The 17,137-nt window shown below is 31.9% G+C and overlaps 2 protein-coding genes and 1 long non-coding RNA gene across 6 annotated transcripts; 2 read left to right on the top strand and 1 right to left on the bottom strand.

Moving 5' to 3' along the window:
- The first annotated feature begins 115 nt into the window (after window positions 1-115).
- LOC143264954 (uncharacterized) lies at window positions 116-460 on the top strand. Its single transcript, XR_013038967.1, has 2 exons — window positions 116-246; window positions 323-460. It is a non-coding gene; the product is annotated as an uncharacterized LOC143264954 (long non-coding RNA).
- LOC100878969 (uncharacterized) lies at window positions 232-5,329 on the bottom strand. Of its 4 annotated transcripts, none has more exons than XM_076534208.1 (16): window positions 4,719-5,329; window positions 4,395-4,652; window positions 4,194-4,331; window positions 3,770-4,109; window positions 3,635-3,679; window positions 3,424-3,549; window positions 3,192-3,350; window positions 2,911-3,039; window positions 2,661-2,848; window positions 2,478-2,586; window positions 2,183-2,404; window positions 1,805-2,019; window positions 1,522-1,741; window positions 1,263-1,446; window positions 1,094-1,196; window positions 232-1,012 (listed from the first exon to the last, which is right to left on the bottom strand). In XM_076534208.1, exons 2-16 carry the CDS (start codon window positions 4,641-4,643, stop codon window positions 905-907), a joined length of 2,535 nt encoding a protein of 844 aa, XP_076390323.1. In that variant the 5' UTR covers window positions 4,644-4,652; window positions 4,719-5,329; the 3' UTR covers window positions 232-904. The 4 variants fall into 4 exon arrangements, with proteins under 4 accessions (XP_076390323.1, XP_012143321.2, XP_012143319.2 ...); XM_012287931.2 differs by having other exon boundaries at window positions 4,395-4,665; window positions 4,820-5,329; XM_012287929.2 differs by having other exon boundaries at window positions 4,395-4,665; window positions 4,719-5,316.
- A 3,260-nt stretch (window positions 5,330-8,589) lies between these two features.
- LOC100879078 (uncharacterized) lies at window positions 8,590-17,090 on the top strand. The gene is made up of 12 exons (XM_076534472.1): window positions 8,590-9,060; window positions 10,103-10,288; window positions 10,374-10,507; window positions 10,978-11,159; window positions 11,236-11,401; window positions 11,683-11,846; window positions 12,859-12,950; window positions 14,990-15,172; window positions 15,246-15,379; window positions 15,691-15,872; window positions 15,941-16,106; window positions 16,388-17,090. The coding sequence occupies exons 1-12, from the start codon at window positions 9,050-9,052 to the stop codon at window positions 16,552-16,554; spliced, it is 1,767 nt and encodes a 588-aa protein (XP_076390587.1). The 5' UTR covers window positions 8,590-9,049; the 3' UTR covers window positions 16,555-17,090.
- Window positions 17,091-17,137: the final 47 nt, after the last annotated feature.

The following is a 17,137-nucleotide window of genomic DNA, read 5'->3' as shown; positions in this document are numbered from 1 at the left end:
TCATTTAATCGAATACACCATTGTGCGCCACCTTACTACTCTATTTAACAAGTAGTTTAATTAAAATACTTTGAAACTTTATACAAAACTATAAATACATATAAACAGAACCAAGGTAATTAATGAAAATCGTTATTTTTGTGATTGCGAAATATAAAAATATGTTCACAGTAAAGAAACGTTATATTTGTGCATCAATAATAATTTTATACACAAAAGAGGAACATGAAGTACTACAATATTATGGTGTTTATTAAAACGGTTAACATTATTGTATAAATATATTTTACATGAGTTTTACGATGATATTTTATAACTACAGTGCAATCTCGCTATATGGCCCGCTGAGCGAATTCCTCTTCATACGGACTTTCACGTACGCATAATCGTGAATCCTCCGTTGAATGTAAATTATTGACTTAAAAAATTTATACATATAGGAATTTTTCAATACACAAATTATTAAATTTAAAACTAGACTTAATTATTACAAGAATAAATAATAAAATTAGTTTTATAATATCAGTCATAGTTTCCCAAACTTGTACAGTGACTTATTTTCGGAAATAGTAATTTTTTGCGAACTATTCGATTGTCATACATCGATTAATATAATTTAAGTGAATTAACAGTAATATACATACATTTAAATTTCCTGTGTTGTAAATAATTGAATTATGCTTTATATATTTGTACTTACTTGAATAGTAAAAAGTTGACATAACTGGGTGTAAAACAAGTATAGCAAAAGAGTTTAAAATACAATGAAAAATGATTGTTTCTTATTTGTGTCTTCTTCTTTTTGGCAGTATATTAAAGGAAAAATAAAGAATAAAATATATTGTGTAATCTATAAATACTTTAATGTCATCTTATCAGTGTTTTGTATTATGTAATCAGTGTTTCATATTCCACTTTCTATACCTTTGTATTCTTCTTTGGTAACGTTTGTAAAACCTTGATATTTAATAGGATATGCTAACTGATTTCCTTTATTCCAAGTGTAAAGCTCCTATAAAGAAAAGAGAAATTTAATTAAGCAGCACCAAATTATAACTTTGTTTTGTTTATCTACACCAAAAATAAACTTTACTTTGGTCTTGTGATTATAAGTTACTGCAGTAGTCTTATGATAAGGATTTGTAAATGATAAATGAACAGGTATTGTAATGTTCTTATAGAGATCGAATGCCAATCTGGAAAAATAATAACATTAAGTTCCTGTTAATTAATTTCATTCCTTCATTAAGATTAATTTATACCCTATTTTCATTGTTTCTTCAGTGACACTATGAACAGCATAAAGTACTCCTCCAGCAATAAACATTTCTCCAAATTTATGATTATCGATACTAATATTCCATGCATGTTGTATATTCATATTATTTGCATCTAGTTTAACTACTACTGTATTGTTTGATGGTAAACCATATATTACCCATAATCCTGTTATTAAAAATAAGTTATGTCATTATTCATTTTGTGGTGAATATTTATTAAAATTATCCAAAATAAAGTTACCATTCTCATCAACATTGAAATCAATGTAATTGAAATTATGGTTTGGTGTATAAAGATAATTTCTTGTATTCACCAATAATCCCGGAAGATGCAACTCACATCGCGCAAATTCTTTATCGCATATATGGTCGGAAAGAGAATGAAGATTAAAACGAAAAACTGAAGATCGATTTATAGGATTATAAAAAAATGATCTATTATATACTATATGACCATTTCCCTGTAAATAAATGAAGTTTAGTATGAGATTTTTATATGCAACTTTGAAATCATGGTGCTATACCTGAAATGGATAAGGTAATGCGATAGGATATGAGCTAGTATTTTTAAAATGCTCTTTCGATTTATATTCGAAAATAAAGGAACTTTCGTTTTTTCGAGTTACCCAGAGTTTATCTGGATATCCATCAGATCTAGCCATGTCGTGCATCCAGCTTCCATAATGATCATCCATTGTACCCTTTAAAACAGGTTTCCCTACTACTTCTATTACACCATCTGTAATAATTATTTAAGTCCTCACAGTGTCAAAAATATACTGTAAATTATAGCATAATAAAATATCGTAGGCTAGTAAAGTAATAAAAGAGTAATATACAGACAAGGTGTACAGATATTGTATGAGATATATACAGAACAAGACATCATAATTTTAAAATACCCGCTAATCGTGGCGGAAGTCCAGTGAAGTTAACATTTTTGAGTGGCTGAATATTTAAATATTCGGCAACATCTGTGAAAGTACATCTCAAAACAGGACAAGCTGAACAAGTTTCATGCGGTGCGCAAAGTTCTTCTAAATCAATGTTTTGCGGTGCGGGCTTTCCATATGTAACGTGCTGCTGTTTTCCTATCTTTAATTTCTCCATATTTTTGATATCATCTGAAATATTTCAATGTCGACTTAAATTATCATTTGAAGAACAGAGATTTAAAATATATAACAAATGTCTGACCATCGACTATAAATGATCCTTTGGTAGTATCAATATCATTTTTAACAACACAGTAGTAGATACCGTGATCCGCCAACGTTATTTTCGTGATCTTCAAGCGCATTTTAAACTGAAAATGATTAATCTATATGTATACATATATATGCAAATAGGTTTGTCATACATAAAACTACGATGTATTACTTTGTATAAATCTTTTTTATCGTATACTTCCAGTCTATATTTGTCAGACGACATTTTAAGGCGACGACCATCTTCGCGCTCCCAAGAAACAATTGGTTCTGGGTATGCTTCAACTTCGCATTCCAAAACTGCAGTACTTTGACTGCGTACGCGGATCATTTGATTGCGTATTCGAATAAACGGTGGAACTAGAAAAATATCCTTTTATTTATTTCAAACTAAAGACAAAGACATAAAATGATATACTTACATTTAACTTGAAGTTTGAACTTTTTAAATGCTTGAGGAGGAACGCCATTATCAGCAACACAAGTATACTCTCCCATGTGTTCTCTGTTTACTACACTGATGTTAAATGTTGGTCCAATTGCAGAAGTCACTGTCGATAAGTTATATGTTTTTTAACTTCTTTGTTAATTACTGGTTTTTAATTGTTATGAAATGTTATTAAAGAAAATAAGAGCATATTAATTTAATAAAACGATTACAAATTGCCATAATTATTATGATAATTATCATATTTTATATTACCATGCCAAGATCCTATAGGAATGACAGCTCCATCGCTTCTAAACCATTGAACAACGGGCTGGGGTTTTCCACTTGCTGCGCATCTCAATCTTAAATTGATTCCCTCATAAACAGAAATTAATCCAGTAGAATTTAACGTTGCAGGTAACATTCGATCATCTGAATAATATCATACAAACAAGTGTTGTTTAAAGAAATGTAATTTACAAATTTGTCGCTTGAAAATTCTTACCTAAAATGGAAGGTGGAATTAATAGATCATTTATATTGTGATCATTCATGTTCACCTTCCAGGCTGTTATCCCTGGTCTGCCATCTTGTCCCGGTAAGCCTGGTCTACCAGGAGGACCCACTTCTCCTAAAGTTGTTTACATCAACAACGTATCTCTTTTTTTCATCCATGTGCAATTAGAATGAGGGAATTTGAAATAATGTTAAGTTACCGCGCGGTCCAGGTGGTCCTTGTGGTCCCATTTGACCAGGCCTCCCTGAAAACATAATATTTCAGTATATTTTTACAAGCAATACAAACATTTAAAATAAAGAATAATAAAAGCTGCAAAATTTCAAAAGCATACCGTCTGTGCCATTTCGTCCAGGCCGACCAGGAGATCCATTTAGCCCTGGTTTACCATTTATTCCAGGTAATCCATCTAAACCGCTACGTCCAGGTATTCCATCAAGACCAGGTTCACCTGGTACTCCATCTCTTCCATCAAAACCAGATGGTCCAATGTCACCTTTTGGCCCACGAGGTCCAGGAGGGCCAGTTAAGCCAGGTGGTCCTTTTGGACCAGTCATTCCTTGCAGTCCTGGAAGTCCTGGTTCTCCAGGAGCTCCTGGGCTTCCTGGTGCTCCTGGTAAACCCGGTGGACAATATTTCATCGAAGAACGACAAAAATTTTCAATCGCATCAACCTAAAACACAAAGTACCTATACAATATTAAAATGGTTAATGCTGTCAAATGTTACAAATATTTAGAAATAACTAAATAATCAACCTGGACACGAGTATCTGCATTCAGCCACACCCAATCATGTCCCATAGGTGTGATTGGAGAAGACGTTAAACCTGACTTTACCGTAGGAGATGAAGTTACTTTTTTGGATTCTTTCAGTGTATCCTTTTCTTGCCATATCTAAAATATAAAATTAAGTTGTGAAATATTATTGTTTGTGTAATATATGTCAATAACACGTACTCTAGATGCATCTGAAACTTTATTATCTTCTGTCACAGGCAATGCACTGCTTCGTTTCCTACGTTCTAATTTTTGAACGTCTAAAAAGTTTTGATTTTGCATGACAAATACATCTGATTCCACGCGAGCCACATAAGTATAAAGATAGATAGATATTAGAAACTGAATTAGGAATTGAATCATAATAAGAAGAAGAAGGCTCCAAGGTTGCAGTATCCATGGTGTTGATTTTATATTTTTCTTTTCCATAATTACTGTCTATTTGAAGTACCTGAAAATTATATATTTATTCCTTTTTATCAAATGATATAATGATCAACTCACCAAAGATGAACTGTGTCCTTAAATAGACCAATATCTCTAATACATCAAACAAATTACAAAGAGAGGGTAGGCAAACAGATTCAAATTGACTGACTGGTTACCATTAAGTAATTTGATGAAGTATGTATTAAACTTCTGGAGCATGTAACTTTAATTCGTTTACACATGCAACATTAATAAGCTAACACATTAAAAATTGAAATTCATTCATTTATATATAAATAACATTTCGTTTAAATTTTTAATAACTTCGATATACAAATAAACACATTTTTAGAATTCGGATAACAGATTAAATATTGTATAAATACGTAAAAATAGTTTGTTAATAAATTACTCATTAATCAGTAAAACTTGTGTGGCAAACGAACAAAATAAAGAAATAAAATCCATCTCCTAATCTACTCGTTGTAAACTGATGTGTCTAAAAATCCGTCACTTAAACCGGCAATCAGTGTTACTTGATAAATGATTACGCCTGCGTCGTGCGCAGAGTATTTCTGCTGGACTAAATATACAGAGTGTCCCAACATGGGCGGACATCAAAGTACAAATTTAGCTTCCTCGAGAAAAATAGCAGCTAAGGAAAACAAGGAATCCATAATAATATTTCCGTCTTATATAATATGACAATTTACAAAAAGCATTTTCGGAATCGATAAGTTTTGCAAGCACTTATTTTTGCAGTTTCATTGCGCGCACGACGTTCCAGAAATGTGATTCCAGGAAATCTGCTAGAACGTAATTCAACATTTCCTCATAATTAAATTTTATACTGATATCTATATTAATACCAGAAGTATTCTATGGATTTAGCACCCAAATTATATAGAAGAAAGTAAGTTAAAGCAAAGTAATTAATTTAGGAAATAGAAAGTATTTTGAAAGCTTTGGGAAATTTAAAAATTTATATTTTTGCGCGCGCTGGTTCAAAACAGTACAATCGGCGCGATCTACAGGTCGAGTAAATAACTATCGAAACGAAAACTGCGCTTTTTTTTTAAACAAGGCATTTCTATGTTTCGCAGTCATTCGCAAATAGAGATTTTCTTCAGAATACCTTCATGCTCTAAATCACGTCAAATTTTGTACGTAAGCTTCATTGTAAGAAAGGAAACATTTGCGGGAACGGATTTTAGAGAGTTGACAAAATTTTTTACCTTTTTCATATGTAGATTTTGATGGAAGCAGTAATACATCGTGGGTACGAAGATGCGGATTAATGTTCAAAGCAGTTCGCACACTCATACTGAATCATCGTTAATATAGGGAATAACATTGCAACGGTAAAAATTTTTATATTAAAGCTTAAAATTTGTGTGTTAACAAGTTCATTAACTCATTGTAAATATTTAACAGAAGATAACATTGTAAAAATGAAGTTATTTATTTAAATACGCGGGAAAAACGATACACGTGGCGTCATCTATCGTCACGCCGTAGAAACTAATGAAACTACAGTCTCAAAAGTGTGTAGTCACCCTGTTCGCGGGAGAGATGGCGCCACATGTTCTATTTTTTGGGGGAAAAAAAATTAATATTGATTTTATTGATTTATATACAATATATTTATTATATATTTTTAATATTGATTTTATACTCCTTGCAGTATATTTTGTGGGCTTGAAGATGCAGATTATGTGACCAGAACAATTCGCACTCTACGCTATATCTCGTTAATAATATAGGGAATGATGTAGAAATGGCAAAAAACTTTCTTCTGAGTCATCAAAAACTATCCTCACAGATTCTTTGCAAACATAAGCTCATTTGCAATAAACTCTGTTTATTGCATGTTTGTGCGAATAAATTTGAATATATTTAAGAAGAATACATACTACTTTAAATGAGAATAGATAATTAATCGTTGCAATTATCCTTTCAGAATGTCACTTCTTTACCAAGGCCAATGATCAAAGCAATCGAGGTCCTAACAAAATCAACAACAACTACTTTACCAACTTGGCAGATAATCTGCCTAATCTTGAATGTACTATAACGGCCCGACTGTCGGTTCATCTCTATGGTGCGTTGATTGTAAAATGTGACCGCAAGATGCGTACAGTAGAACGAGTCAGCGACTGGTGAGTCGCATGCTTGAGGATTCCACCATGCTGTAAGACGAATAGTCCGAAACGACGAGGTAACTGGTTCTACCCACCATTTTGAAACGAGCCTTATTTAAAATACACTATTATTTCGTTTATTCTTTCCAAATTCCCTCTATTAAAAATGACATCTTTTATTAGAATTTTATTGCAAATAAATTATTGAGGTATTGCTTTGAATCTGTTCATGTTTGATTTCGTCTTAAAAATCTATTTTGATTATAATTTCTGCTTTTCGTGTCGCATTTTAAAGAAATTATTACAATATAGATTTTTCTACAATTTACGCGATTTCAATCGCGTTCTTGGTTTTGTTCGAAATAAAGTATTACTTCTTGATTATTTTCTTTTTCAAATATATATTATTAATCAAGTTTTGTATTTTCAGAGTTCTGTTTTAAAATAAAAGATTCTATTTAACAAACTAAAGATGACGTTCACCTGACTTCCAAACAATCATTCAAGTTCAAGTCATTGCCACCACTCTATGTCCCTCGATATCCCACAACTTTCGTCTTCAACATTTTCCCACATTTAATGCCGTTTGCAAAATAAAAGAATGAAATTGAACTTTAGAGAGACCCTGTACATCAGGAGAACCCTGGCAAATCTCCAAAACCAAATCCAAGTGGTTCAATATGCCGATGACACAGACTCCTATGCTAAGGCCAATACTCTTGAAACTGGCAGATGCATCATTGAAAAGGCAACAGAGACAATTCGAAGTAACCTAACATGTTTGGATCTTGATATCTCTCTGTCGCGAACAGAAATGTTGGTCCTGAAAGCCTGTAACTCCAAGGTTAGACTACCTTAAAAGAAGCTCGCATATAGTAAGTATTGTGGGAGTTGTAAAGTTCGTTGTCATTTTAATCGATTGTGGAGTGTACTTCGAATACTAAGACCTAGGATATTGTCGTTAAAATGATCAACATTATTAAGTTTCTTGGGGACACGTGGAGAGATTAAGGTTTGACTGCTTTTATCGCAGTATACCGGGATTTAGAGATTTAGGGATTCGGGAATGTAGAAATTTGGGAATGTAGAGGTTTGGGGATGTTGGAATTTGGGGATGTAGAGGTTTGGGGATGTAGGGATTTGGGGATGTAGAGATTTGGGGATGTAGGGATTTGGGGATATAGAGATTTGGGAATGTAGGGATTTGGAGATGTAGGAATTTGGGGATATAGAGATCTTCACATGTGAGAATTTAGGGATGTAGGGAATTGGATACGTAGGGATTTAAGGATGCAGAGATTTGGATATGTAGGAATTTGGGAATGCAGAGATTTCGGTATGTAGAGATTTGGGGATGCAGAGATTTGGGTATGTAGGAATTTGGGGATGTAGAGATTTGGGGATGTAGGGATTTGGAGATGTAGAGATTTAGGGATATAGAGATTTGGGAATGTAGGGATTTGGAGATGTAGGAATTTGGGGATATAAAGATCTTCACATGTGAGAATTTAGGGATGTAGGGAATTGGAGACGTAGGGATTTAAGGATGCAGAGATTTGGCTATGTAGGAATTTGGGAATGCAGAAATTTGGCTATGTAGGAATTTGGGGATGTAGAGATCTTCAAATGTGAGAATTTGGGAATGTAGGGATTTGAGGACGTAGGTATTTGAAATGTAAGAATTTGGCCAGGTAGGGATTTGGGGATATAGGAATTTATAATGTAGAAATTTGGGAATGTGGGAATCTGCAGATGTAGAGATTTGGGGACATAAGGGCTTGGAGATGTAGGGACTTGGGGATGTAGAAATTCAGGAATGTAGAGATTTCGGGAATGTAGGAATTTGTGGATGTAGAAATTTGGGGTCGTAAGGACTTGGAGATGTAGGGATTTGGGAAAATAATGATACTTAAAATTAGTAATATTTAACGTCGTTCTATCTCAACGAACGGAAGCAACAGCCGCGTTGCATATGTTTGTCTGTATGTTTTAAATAAGCTACACTACTTTATGTACGTATCATTGAACGCTTACGATGTAATTATCCATGATTACGTTTTCTTTCCGAAAAAGCTGATTTGTTTCCCTCTTAAACATGTTTTCTTAAACGCGATAACGATATTTCCATACAAATGATACTAATCGTGTATACTTGGAAGCATGTTACTATCATACAGTCATGGGCTTGTGAAACGAACGGTTGTGTTGAACCATTTAACTGCTGTTTCTTACCTGTTTTGATATCTTAGGCCAAAATACGAAACTATGTATACTATGTAAGTTGATCGATATTTTGTTCATCGATTCTCAACTATTGTTTCATATATTTTTCACGTTTTTAAAAATGGCGCGATGAAATATAGCTTAAATAGGCAAGGTCATGCTGCATTAAATACTGTTTATTTTAGAAACTAATTGCGGAAAGATACAATAACCCATTTCTCAGTGTTGTTTCATTACTCTTTACTAACTGCACGTTTGTCTGTATAGCTCACCTTTGATTTACTGTTCCCTCGCTGTTTATTTGACACTCCATCATAAAGTACAACATATTGTATTTATAAACTTTCAAGTTGCACTATTGTTGACAAATTTAAATCCTTATATAACTGTGCTATTCATTTAGTATTAACTGTACTCAAATTCTTATACAAAGAGTGAATATTAATATTTAAATTGTTTTTAAGAGATCGATTAGGTGTAAGATGGAAATGATCATAATTCTGTTATCGTTCAAATAACTATGGAATATTATGCGCTTTCAGCGAGTAAGTTCGAAGTAGTGTCCCAAATTACAATTTTAACATTGCCTACGATTTATCTGCGTCATGCGTCAAACAGAATTAATCATTCGTCATCGCAACATTAAAACAAATTAATGAACATTGAAATATTTTATCTATTAAGTGTTCAAAAGATTTTTACTACAAAAAATATTTTAACCTTCTATATGTTTAATTATACTAATACATAATATTTGATATTTACACTGATTATAATTTGTATAATAAAATTTAATCTGATGTACTCGTTAATATTGACATTTAGAAACATAATTTAACATGATTACTTGCAGAATACCTTAAGATTCTATTAATTTAATTTTAATTACATAATCCGTTTTTATACTGCACTATACTGAACTAATTGAAACAACCAATTTGTATTCAATCCTTATTAAGACTAATGGAAATACATTGGGAATATTATCACTTTGAGTGTGAATTAACTGAAACTATTAACTTTTCATGCAGAAAGCAAGGTCATTAGAAATAAGCTTAATCATTCTAATTTTATTAAATCATCATGTACTTTCAGATTAGCAAATGCTATCTATTTTTCGACGGTATTTCTGATTATTGTTATCCTTCTGGCGATTGCTGCTTCTTGTGAACCACTGAGATACTACGTTAAATTTGCTTTTATCATAATAGCTACTGCTATACCAGCAAGTATGCATTGGCCTTTCATGTTACTACGAATCGGAGACTGGAGAAATGCACTGTAAGGAAAAAAAGAGAATAACTGAATTAACAGATAAAATTTTCTGTAACTGAATTGTAAATTCATAATAAACTTAACGCTATAGGCTATTAACATGGATTGTCAAGACAGCGGTGAAATTAATAGGACTGAGATTTGAGATTCGTGGGAAAGAAAATATTGTTAAAGATTCGGGCAGCATTGTATTAATCAACCATCAAAGTATGTTAGATTGGGTGGGTAAGTATATCCACTATTTCGTAGCGTTTTGACATTGTACTCCATGGAAGATGCTCACCACGAAATTTAAAAAAAGTCTTTTGCCATTTTACAGTCTGAAGTTTCGTTCGTAACGAATCTCTCAAGTAACAGAAAGCATATCCTAGAACATGTATCGCACTATGCTTGTCAAAGCTACGTATTTAGCTGCTATGGTAAGAATTCTCATTTGCTTCTTTTCTCTGGCAAAAGCACAAAAAAAACTTCTACTCATGTTCTGGTATTTGCTCTCTCATACTTAGATATACCAGGTTTGGAAACAGTGATACTGATTTTCAGTAGATCTCCTCTCTCCCTTGAAGTTCTTTCAACTCACCATGACAATATAACAAAAATCTTTTGTATTAAAGAACTAGAAATCGCATTCAACTACCACGGAATAATACTCGTAATGTAATACATGTCAATAAATAATTCAATTTTAATTTTAGTTGTAGGAGAATTGTGGCATTTGCTGGAGAGGTGTGCCGCTGTCGTGAAGAAAGAACTTATTTATTATGGAACGTTTGGATTAGCAGCTTGGCTCTCTGGAACTATCTTTGTCGATAGAGAAAATAGTAGTAAAGCTCAAGCAAAAATGAATGCAATAGTCAAACATATAAAAGATGTAAAGGTAATAGCTATTTTGTACATTGGGAAATGTATATTGGTATATACATATGTATCCATCATACCCATATCTTTTTTAGGCAAATGTATTAATATATCCGGAAGGTCATCGACATAGTAATTCTACGCTGTTACCTTTTAAAAAGGGCGCGTTTCACTTAGCCATCGATACGCAATTACCAATACAACCTGTTATTGTTTCAAAGTATTATTTTCTGAATTCCAAGCGAAAAATATTTAATTCCGGTTAGTATTGACAGAATTTAGTACTACATATCTGTAACTGTATTGAAAATGTGCATTCTTTTAAGGCAAAGATAATAATATGGCAATAAACTTGTAATAGATAAACTCTGTGCTTTATGTTAGAAAATCTGTGTATTATGTAATAGCTTTATTGTAAAGAACTGATAAATTTTAGGTGTTATAATAATTAAATATTCGAAGAACTATGTTATTTAAAAGTATGAATTGCACATTTTTTACTTATATTTGTCATACAATAGTTTAACACTATTATGTTTCAGGTACAAGTTATATTAATATTCTACCTGCCATTCCTACGAAAGGTTTAACAAAAGAAGATCTTCCAAAACTTATGGAGGATACATATAGAATTATGAATAAACGCTTCACAGAAACATCGCAAGAAGCAATAAATGAGCACATAAATTCTTTCGAAGATGGAAAATAAGCAAGATGTGTTTATAGTAACATCTCAATATAAGCGAGAATGAATTGTACAATATAATTTCACTTATATGGATATTATTAATTTATATTGCGTAAATTAATTTCGCTTATATTGTCACTCTGCTGTGATAGTTTGTTCAAAGTAATTTTACAAACAATAGAGAAAGCGGTTAAAATAGGGGGCTGGGTGGTAATGATGTATGCACTAATTTATTTGAAGTACAACTGTGAAAACACGAAACATGTATAATAATATATATTTGAAAAAATAATCAAGAAGTAATACTTCATTCCGAAAAAAACCAAGAATGCTATTGAAATTATAAATTCAAGAAAAATCTATATTGTAATAATTTCTTTAGAATGCGACACGAAAAGCAGAAATTATAATCGAAATAGATTTCGTAAGACGAGATCAAACATGAACTGGTTCAAAACAAATCCTCAATAATTTATTTGCAATATAATTGTAATAAAGGATGTCATTTTTAATAGAGAGAATTTAGAAAGAATAAACGAAGAGTCATTTCAAAATTGAGAGTAGAACCAGTTGTCCTATCGTTTCAAATTATTCGTCTTACTACATGGTGGAATTCGTAAGCATGCGACTCCACAGTCGGTGACTTGCGCTACTGGATGCATCCTACAATCACATTTTACAATCAACGCATCATAGAAATCGATCCAAGGACGGGCTTATATTCTACAATCAGGATTTGACAGTTCGTCCACTAGGCTGGTAAAGAACTGCCTTTCTGGAAGCACATTCACAATGATTAATTAACGTTGGGATTTAGATTTCAAGCACCATGCGTTCTTTCACAATAATATTCTTTATTGCAAACGTACAATAAACAGAGTTTAATAACATTAAGCTAATTAAATTAAAATATAATTCACATTAAATATTAATATCAACAGTGCTCAATAATTATTTCGTTTATTTACCCAACCAGGAATAATCCATGTCACTACCATGAATTAAAAATAATGTATTTTTCGAATTCTAGAAATTAATGCTTCAAGAATCCGAAAGGACCTTTAGTATCTTCCAGCTTTCAAGCGTTCCTAATGCCCTCCTAACAGCTGTTGTTCGTAGCAAGTCGGAGACCGTTCTGCGAAGAGCGTCCGCCGCACGCTCTTTTATACCCCAGAGTCGTGCGTTTTCCCTCCAAATTCCGATCTCTCCCCTGAACATAAAAATAGTTATTACTGCTTTATTACATATTTCGCAATAACAATAATACATTGTTGTATCTACAAAAAATTTACTTCGACTTATTATTAATTACTCGTAAATAATTTAACTCATTACATTCTAGCTTTAATCATTTTAATGCTCTCGAATTGGGGAGCGCTTAAAATTCTTTAATAAGATATTAATTAATTGACGAAATACATTGATAGCGAAATAATATATTTCGAGTTATGATAAGTTGGTATGTTATTACTATAATATTTATATAATTTGTAATTTGTAATAATTTTATTTGGAGCAAATTTTGTTTAGCTAAAGTGCGATAGTTAATTTTTACACTGTATCTAGAGATAACGAACATAAAATATTATAGTATAGGTTACAAACTTGACTCTCTGGAGTATGTTCAATGTTTAACCGAAAATCAGAAAATACGCGACGTGCACGATTTCACCTGACACTCACAGAACATTTTACATTTTCCACAAATGAATAGGTGTCCCGCCCCAAATTAATATAACCTAACTCATTTCGTAATTAAATTCAGAACCATTCGGAATAGGATAATTTAATCTGTCTCGAATGCAAACGACATTAGTAGCTTAAATTATTTTAGGATTTAAACTACCATTTTCATATCGTGTTTAAATTTCGAAACGGCTGCATTTACTAATACGACAGAACAGCGTAACTAATGTCGCTACGATTGCTATTGAGAAATCATTAATAGCAATTATACTGATGATGCTTCTGCATTTACGAGATGTCAAGTTATAAAAAATGTATATCATTTATCATGTATTATATGTTTTATGTGAACATCAATAGCTTCGCAGATATACATCTGTACTTATCATTAAGCGTTTGCGATGTTTTTATGTATAAGTACACTTTTTTCGGAAAACACCGTTTTTGCTTTTGGCTAGAGTATATATCCCTAAATCGCGATAACGTCATTTCTATGCTAGTCGTGCATTGTACTGAGAAGTATATTTCCATCATAAAATTACTGTCTTGTGAAAAGAACTGTTGCATTAAACGATTCTTACCTGTTTCAATCTTAAACTAAATTACGCAACTATGTACAATATGTAAGTTGATCAATATTCTGTTCATCGATTCCACGTTGTTGTTTCGTACAGTTACCTCGATTTTAGAAATGGTACAAATCGTGTAAATCTAGAAATTATTTGGTTTTCACAAAATTTCCATATTTAATTTATGTTAAAATATACACGAAATTTAACGAAATATATTGTATATTTACTGATTTGATTTTTTTTACTTAATGCGCGGATTCTAATGGACCAATTTCGTACAAGCGAGTATTAACGATACGAGATGTTAATACAGTGTTAAATTTCAATATACGTGCGTTGGGGTCTGCGATTGTGACTGATTATTCTAGTTTCGACTATCTTGACAGTGATATATTTTATTAAGAAAAATTAGTTTTAAACCGTAATATATTTTCGCCTCTATATTTGGATAAAACTTGCTTCCTCGTTTGCGTAAGTAAATTCGCATTAACAATCAATGAAATATAATATACTTCCATCTCAGTCGATATTTGTCTTCCTAATGTCTCTCAAACATTGCAATATTTCTTCAAATCTTTACTAATTCACATATGAAGATTCATGCGATAGTTTAAACTTTTTGTAATTTACATTTCTTATTTTGTGTAATAAATGTTACATTATCTGTAGAAAACATTATTAGTGACTCTAATATAAGATCCGATATAGCATAACTGCGTTAGTAATTAATATTTATATTTTGAATTACGCAATATAATTTCTCTGCAAAAAATTTGTATAAACAGCGCTCTGTGCAAAAGATTAAACATCTCAGCGTAAAAAGTTACGACATATTTTTAATATATTGACACCTTTGAAGAATATAAACTAGTTACATTTTCATTACAAGTCACATAATTTCAGATTGGGAAGTGTCGTCTACTGCTCAGGATTCCTGATTTTTCTTATCCTCTTGACAATTGTTGCTTCGTGTGAAACACTGAGGTACTACATCAAATGTTCTTCATTAACGGCAGCTGTGATTATACCAAATAGTCTACTTTGGCCTTTCATGTTTCTACGAATGGGGGACTGGAGAAATCCATTGTAAGCGAAAAAGAGAAAACTAAGCTAATAAATTATAAAATTGGAATTGTTCATTATAAACTTAACGCTATAGGTTTGCAGCAAGGGTTGTAAGCGCAGTCGTGAAATTAGTGGGGGTGACATATCACATTCGCGGGAAGGAAAATATTGTTAAAGATTCAGGCAGCATTGTGTTACTGAATCATCAAAGTATGCTAGATATGGCGGGTAAGTGTAACTAATTTATAATGTTTTATTATTGTATCTGAAGGTAGATTACCGAGGAGTTTTTAAACCCAAAAAGTGTTTGCTTAATTCGATGGCCAGGGACTGTGTATATCAGACTTTACAGCCAAACACTATGATACTTATTTGTAACGTGACATTTATTTGTTGTAATGTCTTTCGATAGTTGGTAGCAACAAAACAAAAATTTACTGCAATAGAAAAATTAGAAACCGCATTAAACTATCACGAAACAGTATTTGTAACATACTATATGTACTATATGTAAATAAATAATTCAATTTTAATTTCAGCTGTAGCTGAACTGTGTCCCCTGCTGGAAAGGTGTATCGCCATCATGAAAAAAGAACTTCTTTATTATGGACCCTTTGGCTTGGCAGCTTGGGCTTCTGGAACTATCTTCATCGACAGACAAAACAGCAGTGAAGCACAAAAAACGATTAATGCAATGGTCAAACGTGTGAAAGATTTAAAAGTAATTTTTATTCTATGTATTGTGAAATTTGAATAAGTATGTACTGATCAGTTCTTCCATATCTTCAGAGAAATGTTATAGTCTTTCCGGAAGGTTCTCGGCACTGCAGTTCTAGGCTATTTCCTTTCAAAAAGGGCGCGTTCCACTTAGCCATCGATACGCAATTACCAATACAACCTGTTGTTATGTCGAAGTATTATTTTCTGAATTCTAAGCGAAAAATATTTAATTCCGGTTAGTATTGACAGAATTTAGTACTACATATCTGTAGCTGTATTGAAAATGTGCATTCTTTTAAGGCAAAGATAATAATATGGCAATAAACTTGTAATAGATAAACTCTGTGCTTTATGTTAGAAAATCTGTGTATTATCTAATAGCTTTATTGTAACGAAGTGATAAATTTTAGGTGTTATAATAATTAAATATTCGAAGAACTATGTTATTTAAAAGTATGAATTGCACATTTTTTACTTATATTTGTCACACAATAGTTTAACACTATTATGTTTCAGGTACAAGTTATATTAACATTCTACCTGCCATTCCTACGAAAGGTTTAACAAAAGAAGATCTTCCAAAACTTATGGAGGATACATACAGAATTATGAACAAATGCTTCATAGAAACATCTCAAGAAGCAATAAATGAACTCATAAATTCTTTCGAAGATGAGAAATAAGCAAGATATGTTTTTAGTAAAATCTCAATATAAGCGAAAATGAACAGTACAATATAATTTCATCTATGCCGATGTCATTAATTTATATTGCATAAATCTATTTCGCTTATCTCGTGACTATGCTGTGATAGTTTGTTGAAAGTAATTTTACAAACAATAGAGAAAGCGGTTAAAATAAGGGGTTGGATGGTAGTGATTTATGCACTAATTTATTTGAAATACAAGTCTGAAAAATTATTAATAATATATATTTGAAAAAAAAAATAATCAAGGTGTAATACTTTATTTCGAATAAAGCCAAGAACGCGATTGAAATCGTAAATTGTAGAAAAATCTATATTGTAATAATTACTTTAAAATGCGACACGAAAAACAGAAATTATAATCAAAATAGAGTTTGTAAGACGAAATCAAACATGTACTGATTCAAAACAGTACCTTAATAATTTATTTGCAATAAAATTTTAATAAAGGATGTCATGTTTAAAAGAGAGAATTTGGAAAGAATAAACGAAATAATAGTATATTTTAAATAAGGCTCATTTCAAAATGGTGGGTAGAACCAGTTGCCTCGTCGTTTCGG

This window comes from Megachile rotundata, chromosome 8 (genome assembly GCF_050947335.1).
Source record: "Megachile rotundata isolate GNS110a chromosome 8, iyMegRotu1, whole genome shotgun sequence".
NCBI lineage: Eukaryota > Metazoa > Arthropoda > Insecta > Hymenoptera > Megachilidae > Megachile > Megachile rotundata.
This window is presented reverse-complemented; position numbering and strand designations above follow the sequence as displayed.

Excerpts from the sequence above, each read along its gene's own strand:
- LOC100878969 (XM_076534208.1), bottom strand. The coding sequence starts at position 4,643 with ATGGAAAAGAAAAATATAAAATCAACACCATGGATACTGCAACCTTGG. Across the intron at positions 2,405-2,477 it reads AGGATCATTTATAGTCGATG|ATGATATCAAAAATATGGAG; the intron begins GTCAGACATTTG and ends GAAATATTTCAG. Across the intron at positions 1,197-1,262 it reads GAAGAAACAATGAAAATAGG|ATTGGCATTCGATCTCTATA; the intron begins GTATAAATTAAT and ends TTATTTTTCCAG.
- LOC100879078 (XM_076534472.1), top strand. Across the intron at positions 10,508-10,977 it reads AAGTATGTTAGATTGGGTGG|TTGTAGGAGAATTGTGGCAT; the intron begins GTAAGTATATCC and ends TTTTAATTTTAG. Across the intron at positions 11,402-11,682 it reads GCGAAAAATATTTAATTCCG|GTACAAGTTATATTAATATT; the intron begins GTTAGTATTGAC and ends ATTATGTTTCAG.